This window comes from Corvus moneduloides, chromosome 4, assembly GCF_009650955.1.
Source record: "Corvus moneduloides isolate bCorMon1 chromosome 4, bCorMon1.pri, whole genome shotgun sequence".
Lineage (NCBI taxonomy): Eukaryota > Metazoa > Chordata > Aves > Passeriformes > Corvidae > Corvus > Corvus moneduloides.
The window spans coordinates 5324797-5345670 of record NC_045479.1 but is presented as its reverse complement, the minus strand read 5'-3'; the positions used below and the strand labels follow the sequence as shown (position 1 = coordinate 5345670).

General features: G+C 43.8%; 1 protein-coding gene across 20 annotated transcripts in view; it reads left to right on the top strand.

Moving 5' to 3' along the window:
- Positions 1-20874, top strand: part of CACNA1C (calcium voltage-gated channel subunit alpha1 C) — a 465854-nt gene that overhangs the window by 356811 nt on the left and 88169 nt on the right. For all 20 annotated transcript variants that reach the window (XM_032106990.1, XM_032106978.1, XM_032106993.1 and 17 more), the window contains 9 exons: positions 326-486; positions 1291-1516; positions 7406-7613; positions 8435-8555; positions 10363-10477; positions 11523-11643; positions 11771-11840; positions 18002-18134; positions 19771-19900. In XM_032106990.1, the coding sequence (XP_031962881.1) occupies positions 326-486; positions 1291-1516; positions 7406-7613; positions 8435-8555; positions 10363-10477; positions 11523-11643; positions 11771-11840; positions 18002-18134; positions 19771-19900 (1285 nt within the window). The remainder of the gene's footprint in view (positions 1-325; positions 487-1290; positions 1517-7405; positions 7614-8434; positions 8556-10362; positions 10478-11522; positions 11644-11770; positions 11841-18001; positions 18135-19770; positions 19901-20874) is intronic.

Genomic DNA, 20874 nt, shown 5'->3' with positions numbered 1-20874 from the left:
AAGCATCAAATACAAGGAGAATATTTATTTTTGTGGCAACTGAGCTAAAAAACCTCTCAGGGTATCTGCAGAGGATGTCTTAATCAGACTAAGATAGTGCTTGAAGACCTTGCAAATTGGTTTAGGACTAACTTGATTCCTATAGCTAAAACGAGGGATGTTCACAACTGTTGACACTGATGAGAGAGTATTTCTCAGGGTGAACTTGAGTTACTCTCTACCATTCTTGAGCAATAAATCAAGACTAGAGTCTCCCTTGACAGAGAGCTGCAATCGCCTAAAGATCCCTATCTGAAAAGAACTTTTCCTTCTTCAATTTTTCAAGTCGCTACTGGCGCCGATGGAATCGATTCTGCAGAAGGAAGTGCCGTGCTGCTGTCAAGTCCAACGTTTTCTACTGGCTGGTGATCTTCCTCGTGTTTCTCAACACCCTCACCATTGCCTCTGAGCACTACAACCAGCCAGACTGGCTCACGGAGGTCCAAGGTGAGCAGAAGCTGCTGGTTCTGTTTATTACGGTCGGTGTCAAAAAAGGGAGCTGAGAGAAGAGCTGATGCGTTAAACCACACAATGTGAAAGGAGTGTGCACAGCTCCAAACAGTCCTGTGTCTGTGGAGGATCTTAAATAATACAATAAACTTATCTGCCTGCTGTGGGAGAAGTTACAGGAAAAATGTAAATACCTCGTTTCCAGTCAAAGCAGTATTCCATTGGGTGGAAGTGAAATCAGGTGTTTATGCTTAATTTATATTTGCAGCAACTGGATTCCCAATTTATGGATAGCTACTGGGAGCCTCACATTGTCCGAGGTTTCCCCTGAAATGGCATTTATTATAAATTCTGATTATTAGGGAGGTGATGAAGAGTGATTTGTGAAGTTTTTCTGTCTGCAGAACAGAATTCTGAATTCTCTCTGGAGGTGAGAGCAGCTGAAAAGGCTTAATTAAGCAACAGTAGGTAGCACAGCAGCTCCTCTATTCCCACCCTCCTCTGCAGATGATGGGTGTGAAGGCAGGTTGTGCACAGGAAGGCGTGTCCCTGCCACTGGAGGTTGTGTAATACATTGCAGCTGTATGTGCAGTACGCAGGAACTGCTGTAACCATCTTGCTAAAACATTTCTGTGAATGAGATGCCCACGCTTTCCAAGTTCATTCTTTGACCCAAGCTTACATGAAGTTCACTTTTAAGACTGATCCTTAAAGTGCTTTCTTAGAAGCAAGGGCCAAGGATTAGTTGTGATGATCTTTTGACTAAGTTTCCTTAATCTGTTTCTTTTTGTTTTTCATGAGACACTGCCAATAAGGTGCTGCTAGCTCTTTTCACGGCAGAGATGCTGCTGAAGATGTACAGCCTCGGTCTCCAGGCCTATTTTGTGTCCCTCTTCAACCGCTTTGACTGCTTCATTGTGTGCGGAGGCATCCTGGAAACGATCCTGGTGGAGACAAAGATCATGTCACCGCTGGGCATTTCGGTTTTGAGATGTGTCAGACTCCTGAGAATATTTAAAATCACAAGGTACTTTATTGCTTCTTTGGGACTGGAGGAGGGCTACTGCTCAATGCACAACATGTAGAGGTACAGGTCACTCACGGGCCTGTTTATTTTCACTTTTTCTGCCACTAATTAGGCACTGAGAGCGCTAGATTAGCAGTCCTCATCTTCTGAAGTCTGTAGCAGGGTGGGGAGGGCTGTACAGACTGGATATCTAACCCTGATGTGAGTGCTGAGGAGTCTGGCATAGGCAGCTGGAGACACCTGATACTGTGTAAAGTGCTACATTGAAATCTGGAACAGTGTGAACTGAGCTCAGGCTCTTACAGTCCGCTGCAAAAGACAGAGAAAACCAAAACAGCAGATAGCCTTGTGACCTTCTCTGATGCTTTTTGGTGACAGAGAGGAGCCTGAAAGACTGCTTTGAGCCAAAAGAACATTTGAGTGAGGAGCCCATGCCAGCTCTAGTAGACTCAACAGTGACCCGAGTGGGAGATCGTGCCAACACCAGCAGCTATAGGCAAAGGATATTGCCAGCTATTCCCCTTCCAGGGAGTCCAGCATGAAGCAGCAGCTTTATGAAGAAACCAGACTTTTTCCAGCTTCCAGTATCTCCTCTTCTTCCTTTTTGTTCTTTTCCCTCTCCCTCTGCATAAAGGCACAGTGATATCTATTAAACAGTCACTGCTTGCTGAGCCAGGCACAACCAAAACACCAGCTTGGTGTGATAGGTCTTTTTCAGCTTGAGGGGAGTTTGTAGGAGAGATCAGCTCCAAACTTACCCAGAGCTCTTGAACCAAGTCTATCCAAGTACTATCCAAGCAGCACCAGGTCTGTCTTTTCCCATGTGGGTACCAGTCAGCACTTCATAAGAAGCTTGACTGGGGTGGTGAAAGAGTGCTTCTTCTGCATACTCAGCTTCCAAAATGTCCCTAGAATCCCTGTAACACCCCCCCACACCCCACCAGAGGAAATTGCTGACAAATTAGAGAGAGAAAACACAGCACATAAGAAAAACAAGTCCAAAACTGGAAGATAGTCAAGATGGCTGAGCTGAGAGGCAGGAAAAAACAACAGGCTTGGACATGTGCATCATACAAGATTTGCCCTTAAAGCTTCTGAGGCTCAGATCTCTGGCAGGATGGATGGATTTCAGGGTCAGATGGCAGAGGCAGAAAATCAGTTCACAGTCTCAGAGAGAGAGGCCAAAGCAAGCCTGGAACTATTTCAAAAGGAGGAAAAAGTGGTCAATTTAGACGTGTGACCATAGAAGAGGGGAAAACATTCCAGAGGGGAACGTTGCCTTCGAGAGAGGGGAAACAAGAGTTTCCAGTAAGAAAGGCATCTTTGCTCTTTCAGAAAGAGTGGGGCTCTCTGGTCTGGGGACTGTTTTTCCTGGGTCTTTGGGTCTGAAGTGTACCCATTACCGACTCCCAGGCCTGGTTTCTGAGGAAAGCAGTAGCTGTTTCAGGCACTGGGTAATCAGATACACCCGGGGCAACAAACCAATAGCTGTAAAAGCATGAGCTTCAACATAGCATCCTGGAGAGGTCATTCTTTTTTCAAGACATGTCTCCACTCCTGCACAAAATATATAAGCTAGCTAAGAGAATTCTCTAACAGAAAGGCAAACACTGAGAGAATATCATTAATGCTTTGGAAAGCATGAGCTGGTGGAGTACTCAAATATTGCTAAAGCTTCTGGCAAAGATGTGAGGATGGAACCAATCAGCAGTAGGACTTGTTATACTTGCCTTCTTTCTGCAGAACAATTAAAGTACAAAATTTCATGGAAAAAAGTGTTACCTGGAATATATCTCCTGCAATTTGTGCATGGGTCTGTGTGTAAAGCACAGAGCTAAGGAAGAACTCATGATGCATAATGTATTAATCAGGTTTTTCTTTCTTTCCTGTTCCTAAAATATTGACAAGTAGGCTGCAGTAGTTTCAAATTTATATGTTTTGTAATTATTCATAATTTTCTTCATAATTCTTCCCTCTATTGGTGAAGTTCACCCTCATGTGGAAGGCCCTAAAAAGAGCCTCCAAAACAGTATTTTAGGCCCACTCATGCCTTACTGCAGGACAGAATGTTTTGGCATTAAAGCAAAACTTTTACCTTCTCTAGTAAATTACAATTTTTTTCTATTATTCACTAAATACAATGAGGATTTATTAATGACATGATCAGCACTGGTGGAATATCCCACCTGAGTGCAATGATAGTACAGAAAGATACAACACTGGAACACTGGGAGGGGTAGGAGGAATGACAGTGTCGTGTTTTATATCAAACATACATTCATGGGCATCATATACATCATGGGCATGGGGACATACAGTGGAGGTGAGAATTATGATAATCTAGAACATTTAAAAGGCACAAAGCTGGAAAATTACTCTGGTGAGAATATATCAGTGGGTGGACTATTCTTTATATATTTGTATGGGTTTTCCATGGTAGACACCATGCACAAGCAAATTCTGGGTCATCAAGATGATACAATTCTACAAGAAGCACAAATGTAGCTCCACAGTAGAATAGAAACAAATAAAGACACCATCAGATGAACAATGCATCATTTTAGAAACACTGTTTAGAATGTCAAGAGCAAACATTTCTTCCAAGATTATAAATACATTAGACAAGCAGACAATATAATCTGTTTGTTTTATTCTCCCTAATTTTTAAAATGCTGTGCAGAACATCTCACTTTGTGATGAGAAGACAAATTATTTTCTCATTATAAATAATCCTTTCCTGCTTTATAGGTACTATAGTCCTTTATATGCAAAATATAAATCATTTCATTTGCAACAGCATACAGAAATTTGATGTTTTATACCTAATCATGCCACTAGGTAAGTCGCTGTTAACTGTAGGGGTGCCCTGGTTTTTGTACCTTCTGTCAAAAATCACTGTCAAAGTGGTTTTATGTTGGATAAACAGGGTGGGAAGCTCTCCAATAGTGAGTCTGCCAGCTGTGGCTGCTGTTTTAAGCCCTGCATCTATGGTCGCCAGTGATGTGATCATAAAGACATGGTGGAAGGCAATGGAGAGAGAGGAGAGGGAAGAGAGTAGAACACATTAAGTTCTAGTCCAGTTCTTCAATTGATTATTGTGTGAGATGTTGAGCAAACCATTTGGCTTCTGTGCATCGCTCCTCCACTTTGAAGCAGGGATCATATCCACGTCCTGCTCACCTGGGGTTTTGCAGTGCCTCGTGTTCACTGGCACCCTCAAGGGCCTGGAATCTGCAGTGGGAGCTGTTAAGAGGCACATTCATTTCCCCAAAAGTCTGAGGCAGCAGCACTGCTTTCTCTCATACTTCCCATTAAAAGATGCCTGGTCCAAAACCTCCTATTCCATCCAGCACCCAGTGCTGTTTTTTCCTTTGTAGTAAGGGGCTAACCAGAGAGGGTGAAGTAGTGAGACCCTTCTTCTTTGGGCTTCAACCATTGCTGGGTTAAAAACCTCGTGTTTCACTGAGTAATCCCAGATCTCCCTTTGGGGGAGTTCATGTTAGTTCTGCAACCACCGAATGTGACAGATGGTAACCTCAGGTCAGGCTTCTAGAACCCTGAGATAACACTGTTGTTATTTTCACATCCTAATCAGTCAAGCATTTCTTATCCTCTCCTTTTTCCTTTTTCTCTTTTTTTTTTTTTTTTTCCCCTTGATAGGTTTGTTTACTTTTGTAATGGTGCTGTCTTTCTAGCTAGCACCAGTACACAGATAAAACAGCACTAATCTTATCACCGGGCCATCTCAGTTAATTGCTTGAAGCTTGATACTTATATAGGAATCTGAATCCCAGGTATTGAGCCATTGGTAAGGAATGCAGAGCTGATAGAAGAATGCAGAGTTGTGAGCTGAGATAGTAAGGCATTTAAACTTAAATTCAGTCACTGGGACTGTTCAGACTGCTCAACTTTACTGCTTCTTAAGGGTACTGCGAGAAAGACCTAGAAAATGTGTGTCCTGGCTGACATTGGAGGACTTGGAGATATTCTGGAGCCCATCAACAACTGCTTTAAGGATGCTGAATTCATTTGACTTTCATCAGAATGAATTTTTCCCTTCTCCTGTGTCACTTCCCCTTCTTTCCAAAGTGTGAAAGTATGTGAGCTGTAAGCATAAACGCAAACACAGGGAGCTGTTACATTGCACATTCCGTGTGGATATTCGGTGGCACTGAGCCCACAGCTTCCATGCCCTTACCTTTGCTCTGTAGTTTTTCATTGCTCATCTCTTTAATTGCAGTTAAACTTTAAAGCATTCTAGTTTTCTCTGAAGTGCTAAAGCTGGGCTGGAGGGAAAACATCACAGCTCTCTTTGAAGCTCCGTCCTTGGAGATGAACCCGCTGCTGACCTTGAGAGGACATGGCCATGTCCCTCTGCAGATCAGATTGCTAACCTTCCTGCAGTGATTGGGCTGCTCAGGCAGTCCTGCCTTCCATGGGACAAGAAAAGTATTCTTTTTGGATTGATACTTGAAAAATATTAATTTAACTGTGATTTTAAGAACCTTTGTCTCTAATGAATATACTACCTTCAGAAAAAAATTATGAGTTGAAGGATCAGGCTTCCACAAAAGAGCCAGAGCACCAGCCTGCCATCCTTTTTACATGGAACCTCTGTCTTCAAGGACAACGTGGTTAGAAATGCAGAATCCTCTGAGTAAAGAAAGTTCAAAGTTATGGGCTTTAGGAGAAGGGACTGGAGGACATTGTCCTGGGTGGATTCTCAAAGCATGGTGGCAGGCCAGGTAGAAGGAAGAACACAGGCAAACATTGCTGGCTTGCTGAAAGCTGTTGAGGCTTGCTAATAATGTGCATCAAAATGAGACGACTGGAAGATGTCAGCTAATCTTCAGCCCAATCTGAAAGCTGTGGCAGCCTCAAAGCACAAAAGAGAAGAGCTCGTGACCAGCTAAGCAGTAGATAGGAGTGATTGAGCAGATGCAAGACCAAAGCGGAAGCTGCTTCATGGGTGATGTGGTGAATTCTTTAGAAATTTTTTCTAAAGCCTCTTTCCAGCTCATGACTACTCTGCAGGCTGGCAAAGAGTGCAAACTTATGTGCTGCAGCAAACATGCTGCAGCAACTCTTTGAACCCTAAAGTGGAATCACAAGGGCAAGAAGATCCTTTCCCTGCATCATACATGAGTCAGAAGTGGGCACAAGCCTGACTGCACTGGGAGAACAGGTCTTAACCAGCCTCTCTCTTGAATGAAGCCATTTGAAAATGTTCTGCAGCCTGTTTGAGGAAGTATAGAAGGTTTGATAACCAAAAAACCCAGTGATGTTGTGCTCTTCCAAACGAATGTAGATCTGGAGCTTGTTTTAGGGTCCTTGTAAAAGGAGCATTGGTATCTTTCCTCTCAATCCCAGAGAGCTCAGCAACCTCTCTGTGAGTGAGCCTAAGCGCATACACACACACACACCAAATTTTGGGCAAGTTTGTATTCGCATCCAAACAGTTTCCCCATCTGTTCTTGTTAGTTATTACAGGCCATTCTCTGGAGTGAGGTATTCTGGCTGCCATAACATCTGTGAGTGTTGTAATGAGGTTGGTTAGAATGTAACTCACTGAAGCAGCAAGAACTAATCACGGTATATTGATATAAGATGAGCAGAGCCTTAGATGGAGAGGGCTGTAATAATCTTCTGGGTGTGTGTGTGGAGTGGGGGGTGGAAGGAATTGTGCATGTACACGTGTGGTAGTAAAATTACTCATTAGCTGCAGTAGGTCTCGTTATCTTAGGGAAGCACATCAATGATTCACGGCTTAACAGGGTGTTTGGAAATGCCTGCTTTACACAGAAGGCAGCCTGAACCAATATCCTGTGCAGTCCATGAGCACCTGTCTCAAACTGAAGGAATTTTAACTGCTTCTATTTTCTCTCCCAGATATTGGAACTCCCTGAGTAATCTTGTGGCTTCACTCCTGAATTCAGTCCGCTCCATTGCCTCCCTGTTGCTGCTTCTCTTCCTCTTCATCATCATCTTCTCCCTCCTGGGGATGCAGCTCTTTGGGGGCAAGTTTAACTTTGATGAGATGCAGACCAGGAGGAGTACATTTGACAACTTCCCTCAGTCCCTCCTGACTGTGTTTCAGGTAAGGGCACGAGTGGTCCCTGTGGGGCCAGCACGTTGTTTCCATGGGGCAAGATAGGTCCTGCAGCCTGACAGTCCCCAGGACAGCACATGACCCTAACAGCTGCAGGAGCAGGGTGCCTGGTTGTGCTGCCAGCACACGGCATTCCCTCTCAAAGTGGGAAACGAGGATAAAACCCCTCTGTGCTGCAAGGCCACTGGGTCATTGCAGGGCAGGGCAAGAGAACAGCCACTGCCATGTCCCAGGGCAGCACAGCGTGCCAAAGCCCAGCCCTGCTGCTGTCCTCCCCGCGCTGGGGAACAAATATCTGCTCACAGCCCCGCAGAAGTAATCCCGCAGCCTTTAAGCCCTCTGCAGTTTTGGGAGTGATCCACCAAGAGCATCAGGATCAGGATTTCACTGACATGTGAGGAGAAGGGAAACGGCCTGGAGGGCTGTGCTGAGGGCAGTGCTAGAGGCTGTGCAGCCTGTCTGAAACCACAGGCTCGTGGGAGGGAAATGCTTGCAGCAAGTGGGGAGACTCGAACAGAGTTGTCTGGGAGAGCCATTTGCCTTCAGCTATCATCTTCAAGGAGACACTGTTTGGGGTTTTTCACACTTTGAGCACAGACCTTCTTTGCATTTTCTTTGTTCTGTGGTTTGTTGTTTGGGTTTGGTGGTTTTTTTAATGTTCTAGATGGACACAGCCAGAGTCTCCATCAGCTCCATCCTGGGGGAGGGGGTGTTCTCTAGGACAGTGGATATCTTTGTGTTAATGGGGTTTTCAAATTCTCTGTGTGGTCTAACACTGTATCCCTTATTGGTGGGAATGTGTCATTTAGATCCTGACTGGGGAGGACTGGAATTCGGTGATGTATGATGGGATCATGGCTTATGGCGGCCCCTCTTTTCCAGGAATGTTGGTCTGTATTTACTTCATCATCCTCTTCATCTGTGGAAACTGTATCCTTTGATGCTACTCTTTTCTGCAAGAGGGGATGAATTAAAACCACTATTTACTTTGTTGTGTCAGAAAATAGTGAATTTCTTACCTCATGTGTTTGCCTTTTCTCTAGGTCTGAATTTTGGCTTTGCACTGCCAAAAGTTAAATAATTTGTTTAATTTTAGCTGGTGCTAAGGCATATAAACAGTCGTAAGAGCCAGCTACGTGCCACTTCCACATGCTAGCTTTTATTTAGTATCTTTATGTGTTTAATGTTTTTATTCTTCATTCCCTTTAATTCTCTCATAGGTTTTTCTTTCCTGCCTTCTCTACAAACTAATCTCTGTGTGTTCCTACAGTACCTACTGCATATCTTTTACTTTGATTGCGTTTTTAGTAGTATATTCCATGTGCTTCCATCCAAGCCTTATGTGGAATAAAAATAACGTATAATCTGCAATATGCTATATACAAATGCTGTAATAGGAGTAACGTATGTTTGACATAATTGATTCATGTGAGATCATATATTAATTCATGTATAAACCAACAGGACCCCTGTTCCATTTCAGTCCCTGCAATCTGTGTGCTCTTCAGACAGAAAATTGTGTGCTCTGTTATCTTCCAGCCTGTGCTGGTTTTGAGTAACTTCAGTTCTCTCTGGCTTCAAGGTGAAGTGAGGGCACTGTACATACCCCAGGAGGCACAAAGCACATTGCATGATGAGGCTGTGAGTGTCTCTTCACAGGAATTTGCATATCACATAGAGCTGCCATTCTGTTCCCCATCTCAGTTTGCTGCAAATTTGTCCATGTTTAGTTTCTGCTTCCCTAATAAATGGCCCTCCTGTGTCAGAGGTGACATTTCCTTTTATATTGATGCTTCTAAAAAGCCACCTTGTAGACTCAGCCCAGCTCCTCTGGCCTTTGCCCATAATTCAGATCTCTCAAACCCTGTCATTTGACGTTTCAGTTGACCTGCATGCCCTCACTTCAAAGTGAGGTGGTGCAATTCCACTTGTCTGAAGGTCAAGGTAGGCAATCTGGCTGACAGCTTAAAAAAAAACTCTACAACTTGGATCTCCTTGTGAAAACGTGAGACAAATCTACATGCTGGCTGACTTTGGAGCCTTTAGACCTTGGAGCCCGGGGAGGGGGGGGATCTCTGTGTGTCCAGAATAAGCCTTGAACAGGGTTTGCTTAAAAGTTATCACGGTATAATAAGACCTACACTCAAGAAATTTGTAAAATGACCTTATGGACAGATTTGTAACATGAGATCTGAACACTGACTGGTAAGACAAGAAAACAGTTGTGATTCCATGCCCTTCAGCTACATGGGCATGACGGGCCATGCATGGATTCTGCTGGGAGGTGGCAGAGTTGTCAGCTCAACCCTTCACTGTCCAGACTAAATGAACCTTGGAAACACTCATCAGAGTACTGTGCTTGCTATCCATAAAATCCACTCGTGTAACCTCAACTGTCAGAAGATGCAAAGCATTCAGGGCTTCTCTTATGTTCAGTGGAATTCTCTGCACAAAGGGAGACACTCTTGGGAAACTGGAAACTAAAATGTAAATCTAGGCTTAGATGTTTTATATGAGCCACTCTGTTGTGAAATTTTGAAAACCCACAAAGTGTGTTATCTGTGTGGAAGGAAGGTGTAGGTTTGTGCATGATGGATATGCAGTTGTGTGAAATGGAAGTTTGGAAAATCCAAGAGATCTGATGACAGGTTGCTAAAACTTTTCAATTAAGAAACCTTTGGTATAATCTTTTTCTGCAGTTTTCAAAGCCCGTTTTCTTTAAGTAGCACACAAACAGATATCCTGCTGAATGTATTTTTGGCCATTGCTGTGGACAACCTTGCTGATGCTGAGAGTTTAACATCTGCACAGAAAGAGGAAGAAGAGGAAAAAGAAAGGAAAAAGCTAGCTAGGTAAATCCATTTGCATACACCTACCTGCACACGTTCCTGTAATTACACACAGCATATATATATATATATGTATGTATATGATGTCTATACACACACGTGTGTAATATATATAACTTGTCTGTATGTGTATAGATTACATATGTGATTAATGTGATTATAGATGGAATTATATATATATAAATTTTTATGCAAAGGAATTCTAACCATAAGAAAAGAAAGTGTTGTGAGCTGGGAGTCCCCCCAGCTGCAGTGATGTGAGCAGAGGAAAGGAAGTCTGGGTTACTGATGAGCTTTCAGAGCAGCAGTAGAGACTGAGTGTGAAATGGTGTCAATCCCATTTGAATCTCCCTACTATGTTCCGACTGTTTTGGGCCACGAGGCATATTTTCTGTCATTCCCATGATGAGATTTAGCAGCTTCTTTTTCTTTTGATGCCACATGCTGTTCTTCTCTTGCCAGTTCTTTTAGTGTTTCTGCAGACACTTAGGGGCACAAGCTGGATGAGACGAAGCTTCTCTGTCATTCCCAGCTGCCAGCAGCAGGGAAGCCTCTCCTCTCTGGTTATTTCTATTCACTGTCTTCCAGGCTGCTTGGAGGGGATCTCTTGTGTACATCTTTCTGCTTCATCCTGCATGCAACTCAGCAGATTTCCCTCCCTCTAGGGGTGCAGTGAGGGGCAAAACTTTTGTAGGCAACGTAGTTGGAAGTTCGCAAGATATGGGTTGAAAATGGTCCTTTGTCATTGGGTGAACAAAGAGATCTCTGCTGACAGACCTAAAATATGCATTTGCACAAACACACACACAAACACAGGCCATTGAGAAAGCTGCAAAATAAGGGACACTAAATAAAAATAGATCAGAGCCTCTGCCTTTGCCTGCAGATGAGGACAAGGTGGAGCCACTGATATGGAAGCTGAACTCAGAATGGAGATTCCAGTCAGCTGATTGTTCTCATGGTGTGTGCTGTACTACATGAAGTTCCTGAAAGGGAAGCAGCTTTCCACCTTTGTAACTCTTCGGTTTTTATCTTGTAAAATTGCTAGGACTGCTAGTCCTGAAAAGAAACAGGAGATGGAAAAAACAGCTGTGGAGGAAGAGACAAAGGAGGAGAAAATTGAGCTGAAATCGATCACTGCTGATGGAGAATCCCCACCTGCTACCAAGGTAAGGTCTGCTGGCAGCCAGCGCTCTCTGTGCAGCGATGGCATGAACAGCTTGGGTTTCTAAGGGAATGAAAACTCTCTGCTTTATCAGACAAGGTCTTTGATGCTTCTCCTTCCATTTCTGTCAGATCAATGTGGATGATTATCAGCCCAACGAAAACGAAGAAAAGAGCCCTTATCCCACAACAGAAGCACCAGGTATACATCTCCTTCCTTCAACCCTCACTCAACAGAAGCCCCAGTTGCTAATGCACACAAAGACAAATTGTGGTAGCAGGTATGCTGGAAATGCCTTCATGATGGGGCAGCATGATGTGCTTGCCTGTGTTTGCACAGGTGTGGACGTGGTCCTTTGCAGCCCCTATACTGATCAGTCATGTTTGACTGGGCTCTCTGTGAAGCTCTTTAATGGAAAACACAGAGCTTTACGGAGAATCAAATCGTATAAAAATCTCCCTATTTGAAAATATACATATGACACTGTTTTCAGTGTGCTTTTTCAGTCCTCAGCAGTCAGGGGAGTCTCACAGCAGATAGTCATGAAAGGGAAAGTGCTGAACGCCTTTTTGCACTGTTTACTAATCAAAAAGGACATGACCTTAATACAAGTCTAATGGCATAAGATCTCAGCCTCGGATTTTGAGAAACAAGCTGTAGCATTAGGCTGGTTTTCAAGTCAGGTGGGCCTAATTAACTTCATTCTCAGATACTTGAAAGATTGGTTGAAGAAATCTTAGAACTTTTGACAGTGCTCAAGAGATCCTGAATGGGGGTTGGGATTGGAGCTAGTCAGTTCAGCTTCCATTCTTGGAAAAGTGCTGGAACAAAGGATTAAACAAACTATATGGCCGCAAGATAAGGAGATGACTAGCAGCCAACATAGTTTTGCCAAGAGCTAATCACATCAAACCACCCTCATTTTCTTCTAAAAGGAGCTGAAAACACTTGTAGACAGGAGAAAAGAAGTAGATATCATATTCTTTTATTTTTGTAAGGCTTCTGACTGTCTCTTACAGTGCTCTCATAAGCTGACTAGAAAAATATGGTCGAGAGGATCAGGAGAGAAATGATCAGACCCTTTATGGGGAGAGCAGTGGTAGCCCAAGTGAGTTTGTGCAACCCAAAAGCCTGTCTAGAGTTCAGTCCAGTTCATTGTTAATGACCTGAGTGATGGAAGAGGCAATATGCTTATTACATTTGTAGATGACACAAAGCTAGGAAGGACAAGAAGCATGCTGGAGGGCAGCATTAGAATTCAAAGAGCTCCTGAGGTCCTGGATAAATGGTCTAAATGAAATTGGAAGTGCCAGGCTCTACACATAGACAGGAATAAACAATTGACAAATAAAGGATCTTAGGTGACAGCTAGTTAGGTAACAGTCCTTGAGAAAAGGATCTGCATCTTATGATCACAAGCGCAACAGATGCCAGCAACAGTTTGCTGTCTTTGAAAAGGCAAGCAAGTAGTGAGATTTATAAACAGAGAAAGAATGACCCTTTTGTCCAGTTATGGGTTTGTTTTCACTGGTCAGTGAAAGCGAATCAGAGCAAAGCTGTTGTTTTACTGTGTTCACCATTGATAAGATCTCCACTGGGATATCATATCCCATTTTGGGTGCTCTGGTTAAGAGAAGTAGGGCTGAATTTGAAGGAGTCTAGAAGAGAATGGGGAAAACAATGCTAGTAGGTAGCAAGGATTAAGATTGAATGAACCTTGGTCATTTGACTTAGGAAAGGCAGGAGAAACATCTTCAAATACAAAGAAGACTTCTACAGGTAGGAGGAGAATTATCTCCTATATCACTATAAAGTAACAGATCTAAGATTCACAGCAAAGAGAATTTTCTAATGGTGAGGCTGGAAAAGTTCACAGAGACAGCTGTGGAAGCCCAGCATTGCTGAATGTCATTAAGGACAGGTCAGAAAAATGTCTCCCAGAAAAGGCTTAGATATTATAATTAACTGAACCTGGCTTGGCAGAGGCATGAACCAGGGGGCCTTTTGTGATCCTTCCCTGCTCTGCTCTTCCGTGTTTCTGTGCTTATGGAACAGGCTATAAGAGGCCATAAAACACTTTCTCTTCTATTCCACAATTCCTGATAAATAAATGACTGGTAATAGGTTGATTTGATAGGGTAAAAAGGACACAAGAGCTCATTTTGAGGAGATGGACAAGGGTTTCAGAGAAGCAAAATGGAAAACCATTCATTGTATTTGATTGTCAGTCCAAGAAGCTCTCACACATGCTATACTTGTATTCTTCCATGTTTATAGCCAGTTTATCAGAAATAGGGTGTGGTTCTAACTCTGTGCAGTCCTGCTTTTGCTCTGCCTGAGGCAGATCACTCTGGATTTAATCTTCCCATCACCTCTGTAGGCACAGGCGCTTACTGGACACACATCCCCAGTTGCTAAGGGGTTTGTGGGAGTCTTTAGTAAGAAGCACAGATTAAAACAGCTTGATACAGTTTTGTTTCTGTTTCTCAGCTGGCTTGGATTTGCAGACCATTACCTTTTTTTCAAGTGAAGGAACAGTCACCTGGATGTCGATTTTAAGTCTACTGCTAATAGAATTGAGGTTTATTTACTTTCTGTAGATAGCTTAGAAATAATAGCTTACAAATGAACTATGTAACAAAAACCTACACCCACATTTTTTTTGTCGTGCAGCCACGCATAGAGTTAGAGTGAGGAAAATTAAGTGAAAACATTTTTAATGGCTGCCTAGGGATGCCAGTCCCTGGCTGAACATAGTTTTGAACACAACCTAAAATTTGAATGGATTATCAGGTTTTCTCCTGTCTCCTACTAGAAATGCAAAGGGACACCACCCTGGTCTCTTGCCATTGTATGGCATTGATGCCTTTTCTAAACAGGCCTGTTCCCTGAATTGTTTATCAATTCTTTGTGAAGAGTGAAGATGATCTCTAACAGCTCACAAAATCCACATTTGGACCTTATGGAAGCCAACCATAAGGCTCAGATGCAGTAAGGTTTTGTAAACCCCTTATTAGATCAGATTTACCACAGTCATCTGTTCCACTCTGCTGGATCAAGCCCAGAAACACCAAGGCACTCTCAGAGCTGACGTGACAGGTCACCTCTGCCTCGTGCAGTTGGCTTTGGAAAGCAAGTCCTCAAGGCTTCCCCCAGCACTGGCAAGCAAGAATTTCCCAGTCCCCACCCATACACCCGTCCAGTTCCCTTGTGGACATCTGAGCAGTCCAGAATCCTTCTGCTGGTTGCTGACCAGTCTGGCTGTGCTGCAGGAGATGCTGTGCAGCCATATCCAGCCCAGCTGGGCGCACCTTTTCCTGCAGCTTGCACACGGATCCATTTTCAGCTGTGCTCTAAGTGAAACATCCTGTTGCTTCCTAGATGCAGCCAGTTGGTTCTACCTATTTCCTCTTTATGATTTAAGCTGTCAGTGCCTGTGGCACTTCCCATGACTGTCCATCCTCTGAAAACATCATTCACCCTAATTCAGTGTTCAGAAACCATTTGGATTGGTCACTTCATTTGTTTTTCCTAACAAGGCAGGGTCTTTCCTAACCTACCTTGCTCCTTCTCTGATTTGTTTCTGCTCCTTCAGCCAGTTTTCTCAATAACCCCTCCTGACTCTGTTTGCCACACAGTGTTGCTCCTTGGCCCCAGAACACTTGCAGCTCCTCAGATCACCTAGCCTCTTTTTCAGAAGGACAGACTAGTTCTCCCAGAGATTTGTGTACACTAGAAGGATTATTATGATGATATGTTTATTACAGGAAGACAGGGAGCTAGTCTTGCAGTCTAGTACAGAAATAGACAAAGAATTCAGAATGTCAAATGAAGGTAAATCTTGGGATGATTCATGGGAGCTTGAAGCAAAATAATGTCCTTATACGAGAGTTCTGGTCTTTGTACAGGAAAAATAAACCTCCCCATCATCGAATTTCTCACTGATATTGCACTGTAGCCTGTTTGTGCTTGTCCCCACAGCCAAAGCACATTTGCTTCTACAAATGTGAGCAGCTGTGCTGCTTCCATATGGAGGCAGATAGCATGGGTGGTGACCTGGGATGAGGCTGGAATCACGTTCTTCTTTGTGAATTTGGCCCTCAATGTTTCCTTTCTTCTGTGTCCTAGACTCTAAGCGAAAAGTAGAACATTACTCTCTATCTATGGCAGAGGAACTGAATGTGTTTTTCAGTCTGAAGGTATTTGGTTCCCAGAGTCATTAATACATTTCTTGCTGTATGGCAGACATGAGAAGAAGAGGAGAGGAACAATGTTCTTTATGGTCTTCATGGGGCTGATTCTTCTGCTGAGTGTCGATTTTCCAGAGGCATTGTTCCATGCCTATTTAAAAGTGTATTTTAAGCATTCCTCTGAGAAATAAAAGAAGAATGATCTCACATTGAAGGCACAGAGCAGGACCCAGAATACTCTTCTTAAGTAAGAGCTTCAAATACCCCACGTGATCCTAGGCATTGGTTTTCTGGCCTGTTAAGAAAAAGAATTTGCTTACCTCGCTCTTTGTCAGCCTACTCTGAAATCTACAGATTAAAGGTGCAAGTGCAAAATATGGTTATATTACATAAACATGAGTATTAACATTAACACCTGTTTTACAAGTCCTGTGCAAAAAAGTAGTTCTGAAAGATGTTTCTTCAACTAACACAGCCTGTAGAAAGAGTATTATGAAGTATATTACACATAAAATTGAGCTGTTAAAAAACAGATTGACTTAAAAAGTACAGACTCCATGTACCAGCTCAAACATTTATGCAATGATCTATCAAGCGAATTTGAGCTGAACTCTTGGTACTGGAAGTGTAAAGAAAGAATCCTATTTGCATGTAATAATGGCCTGCATTCAAAAAGGGCATTTTTCTCCTCTCTCTGGTATCTAGATCAGGATCTGTGCTGATTCATCTGTTCTTTCTGATGTGTCCTGTAACCAGATCAAGTACAGTACCTCACCCTAAAGGAACACCATTCCGGGAAATTATCTCTCTTTATGGACTCAAGATGAACCTTTCAATTAGAGTTTCCTCCTTTGCAGTGCCTGGAAGATGAATCAGTTTTATCTAACTTGTCAGGCTCCTTTCTTAAAGATTTTTCCTGTCTTGTTGATTAAGTGAAAGGATTGGGATCTTTGAAATAGCAAAATCCTATCATGTCATTTACAAAACAACATCTGACTTCAGCAGGTAGAAGAAATCCTCAAAGGTGGAAGCTTCTCTTTCACGTAGCACTTAGCCTTCATCTCTCATTTTCTGTCTTGGGGTTGCTCACTGATCTGCCTGGAGATGTACTCCATAAGTGTCAGGTTCAAGAGTCTCAGCCTCCCATCTTTCTAATCTTCCCCCCACTAAATTTTAAAAGGGGACAATTTTAAGGCTTTTTAATCAGTGTAAGTCAGTGTGCATATGCTCACTGTTTGTTCTGGGGCATACATGTGCTTGTCCAGACATGGTTCCAGATGTGGCAGCAGCTCCATGGAGATCCTCACAAATAGAGAAAAACAATCTTGAAGAACTGGAGGACTGGTCAGAATAATAAAAAAAAAATGCCCTTCAGTAAGGATGAAGTCTAAGTGCCCCTTTTGGGAACAGCGAGCAGCAGGAGTGCAGAGGAGGGAGTGACAGACCAGACTGTTGCTCTGTGGTAAATAATCTGTGCTTTGTGCATATCAGACACTGATGGCAAATTAATGCCAGAGTATAATGAAACATCTCCAAGGAGGATGTTTAACAGGAAGATAGTATTACAAGATATAAGAACTAATCTAGCCCTCCTCTGCAGCAGTGAAACCTCAGCTGCAGGTTAATCCTGCAGATAATCTGGAAGCAAGGAGGAAGAATAATCAGAGACCTGGGGGACACAGCACCTCAGGAAAGGCTGCTGCTGTTTTGCTCTAGGAACCAGATATTGTCCCAGAGGCATAATAGTGGTCCTCAAGTGTGCAAAAGCTTTCTGCTAGAGGAAGGCGATTTTTAATTTTCTGTGTCCATGGAAAATAAGAAAACAGAAAATGGATCTAGACCACAGCAAGAAAGATTCAAATGAGTCATTAGAAGTAGCCTTTTCATTTGTTTTTTGCAGAAGGGACTGTGAAGCATCTGAGGAGAGTGTTGTGGGAATATCGTAGGTTTTCCAGCACTAATGGTTTTACAGAGAGGCGAGATCAATGTCTGCCAGGGTGAGCCCTGGGTAAAGGGCACTGCCTCGAAGGAAGGAAGGGCAAGGAGCCTCAAGCTTTCAGCATCCTGTTTTAATGGTCCTTAGCTTTTAGCTCTAATTATGACAGAGACAAATGCCCCAGCGCTTCAGAATGGGTTGTATTGTGCATTAAAAGATAAAAATGCTCCTTGCAGCAGAGGAAGATGAGGAAGAACCAGAGATGCCTGTTGGCCCTCGACCTCGCCCGATGTCTGAGCTCCACCTCAAGGAAAAGGCTGTGCCCATGCCTGATGCCAGTGCTTTTTTCATCTTCAGTCCTAACAACAGGTATTTAAAAGATTGGTTAGCCAGAAGAAGGAGGTGAAGAGCAGGTACCCCTTTCACGTTGGGCCCCAATAGTTACGAGGTGCAGAGCTCCCTTTCAGCAGTTCATACCAGAAGGCTCCTTTGACCCTATCTCCTTTAAGGCATGAAATCCTCAGGAAACCACAACTGTAGGGAGTGCCATGAAAATATTCAATGGGAGCCCATGGCACGTGCAAGGCTGATTGAAGAGACAAGTCATGAAAACTTCAGAAGTAAGGGAGGCAGAGGCGAGTAGCTGGAATTCCCCATCATATTCAGGTCCAAATTGCAGGAGACCCACCATGCAATCCATCAAGAGGGAGGTAGCAGCTTCCTGTCCTAAGGGCTGCTCAAAATCCACTCCCAGCAGGGAGTTCATGTGTCTCTGCTCACTGCTGCACATCAAGAATGAGCATAAAAGAAGAAATGAGAGGAGGAGGAGGAGAGTCCATAGCTCTGAGGGGAGCCTGGGAAGAGCAATTCTTCCCTCACTCTTTTCCCACGGGCTCCTGCAATGCAGCTTCACATTGTCACACCTGCCTGTCCAAAACAGACGTGCAGGACCTCTGGGTGGGTGCAGGGCTGGTAGGACACAGGTGAGTTTGTCTTTGCAAGGGTGCAGCAATGAGCTCACTGCCCAATGGTCTGTGCAGCACCCTGCATTCCAGTATCTCTCCTAAGGACTCAGCCTCCAAACACAGCCCCAGAGGAAGGCAGGGCTGTGCCTGCTAATTCAGAGCCAGTTTTCTCCCAGCAGAGCTTGTGCCACTCCTCCTTGGGTATGTGTAACAGGGAGGGACTGAGGGTGGCTGGGGCTCATGGGCTGTAATGCTAGCTGTGCCACCCACCCCCTGTCATTTGGAGAACTAAATTAACCTCTGCAGTCATCTGTAAAATTGCTATAATAGGGACTTGGAGCCCTAACAGCCAAGAGTAGAGCTAAATAGATTAATGAAGTGCCTGTAGAATTGTGCACAGAGCTATTATGGGGTTTAACTCCTCACAGCCTGCTACCAGCATATGGAAGGTGGTGTAATGGTCTCCAGTAAGCAAGTTTGATGGGACACTGCTCCTTCTTTACCTGCTTGTTTGCCACTGAGAGCAGCAAGTGGGCTTATGTTCATCACGCAACCTGCATGGCACGATGTCTCTCAGAAGTCATTTGCTGATGCCAGCCTGCCCTATATCCATTTGGCCAGGCCTGTACCCTGTTAGCAAGGTAGATCCCCCATAGCTCCTGTGAAGCTCCAGTCCCAGCTCAGGACACTGGCACCCTAAAACCTGTTTCTGCTACTTTGCTCCTAAATGAATCAGGAATGGTTCTGTAAATGAAAGCAAGGGCAATAGTTCTGGGCTGGCAGGTTTCAGACCACATGGAAATCACAAAAAGCTCTGTCAGGAGGGAGTGACTGTTCTCCATCCAAACACACCGAGTGTGAGTCCTGAGTGATGTGTAGAGCCAGCATTGCCCTGCACAGGTTGTCCCTGTGCTGGAGCAGAGGGAAGGTGCTCTGCAGGGCAATCCTCTGGTCCTGCTGGCAGAAGAGGAGGGGGGAAATATTTCCCACGTCTTGGTGTTCTTTGAGAGATAAAGTCGTGCCTCTCCTCTCTCTTGCAGGTTTCGTGTCCACTGCCATCGAATCGTTAACGATAACATTTTCACCAACCTGATCCTATTTTTCATCTTGCTCAGCAGCATCTCCCTGGCAGCTGAGGACCCCGTGCGACACCTCTCCTTTAGGAACCAAGTATGCTTCACATCCTCCTTCTCTCGCTGGGTATTGCAAGTGTGGTATGAGCAGATCATGAGCTGAAGCCAGGAAAGGCAGAAGAGGCTGCATCAGAGGCTTTGGGAGTGCCTATCTTCCATGATTTCTGCCTTTTGTAGGCTGCGTGTGAAATCATTAGCTTTTGCAGGAAACATGAGTCAGTGCAGGATTTGGCCTCTAGTTCACTTCAGAAGTGTGTGCAGGGAAAGGAGGAACAGGAGGCTGAAGCAAAATTGTTCTTCCCTGGGATTAAAGCATTAGAAATGAGCTGTAGAAACAGTGATTGGGATACAGATAATTCAATTTTGAGGAATTTTCGGGTTCCTGTGGGACCATTTGTTCTGCTGCCACATGCTGCCTTTTGAACTAAAAAGCCCAGGGCCTGATTTCATTTTTATTCTCACTGGTGTAAATTTGGAGTAACATTCTTGAGTTTGATGCAGTCACTCTGAGATGACATCCAGGTTAGAATCAGACTATTTGAACACAGGCTGCAAAGCTATCATCAAATTTGAGATAACCCTCAAAAAATATGCTGTGCTCATCTCCTTACCTGCCTGAGGGGAGAAGAGGAATGCATTCAGCACAGAGATACATTCTCACCCTCTTTCCTGACCTTTTGAAATGTTCAGTGCTCCCTTAACTTTGCCAGTGGTTGTGCCATTAGTCAGGGGTCATGGCAGAAAAATGAAGGGTCAGCAGACATATGCAAGACCTCTGATTTCTGGTGTCCGCAGTGGCATTTTGGTGCCTTGATGCCTGAAGAGTTTGCTAGGATTGAAGAGTAGGATGGTTTTTTCTTGTTTAATAATAAAACCTAAATTTAATGCTCCCTGACGTATCCTGGCCTGAGCATGCATTAGAATACATATGTGCATGCAGAGAAGGTGTTAATGGAAGTTTATCCCTGAGAATTTCTCAGAGGGGCTTTGCATTTTGTCCTGAAGGAGGAT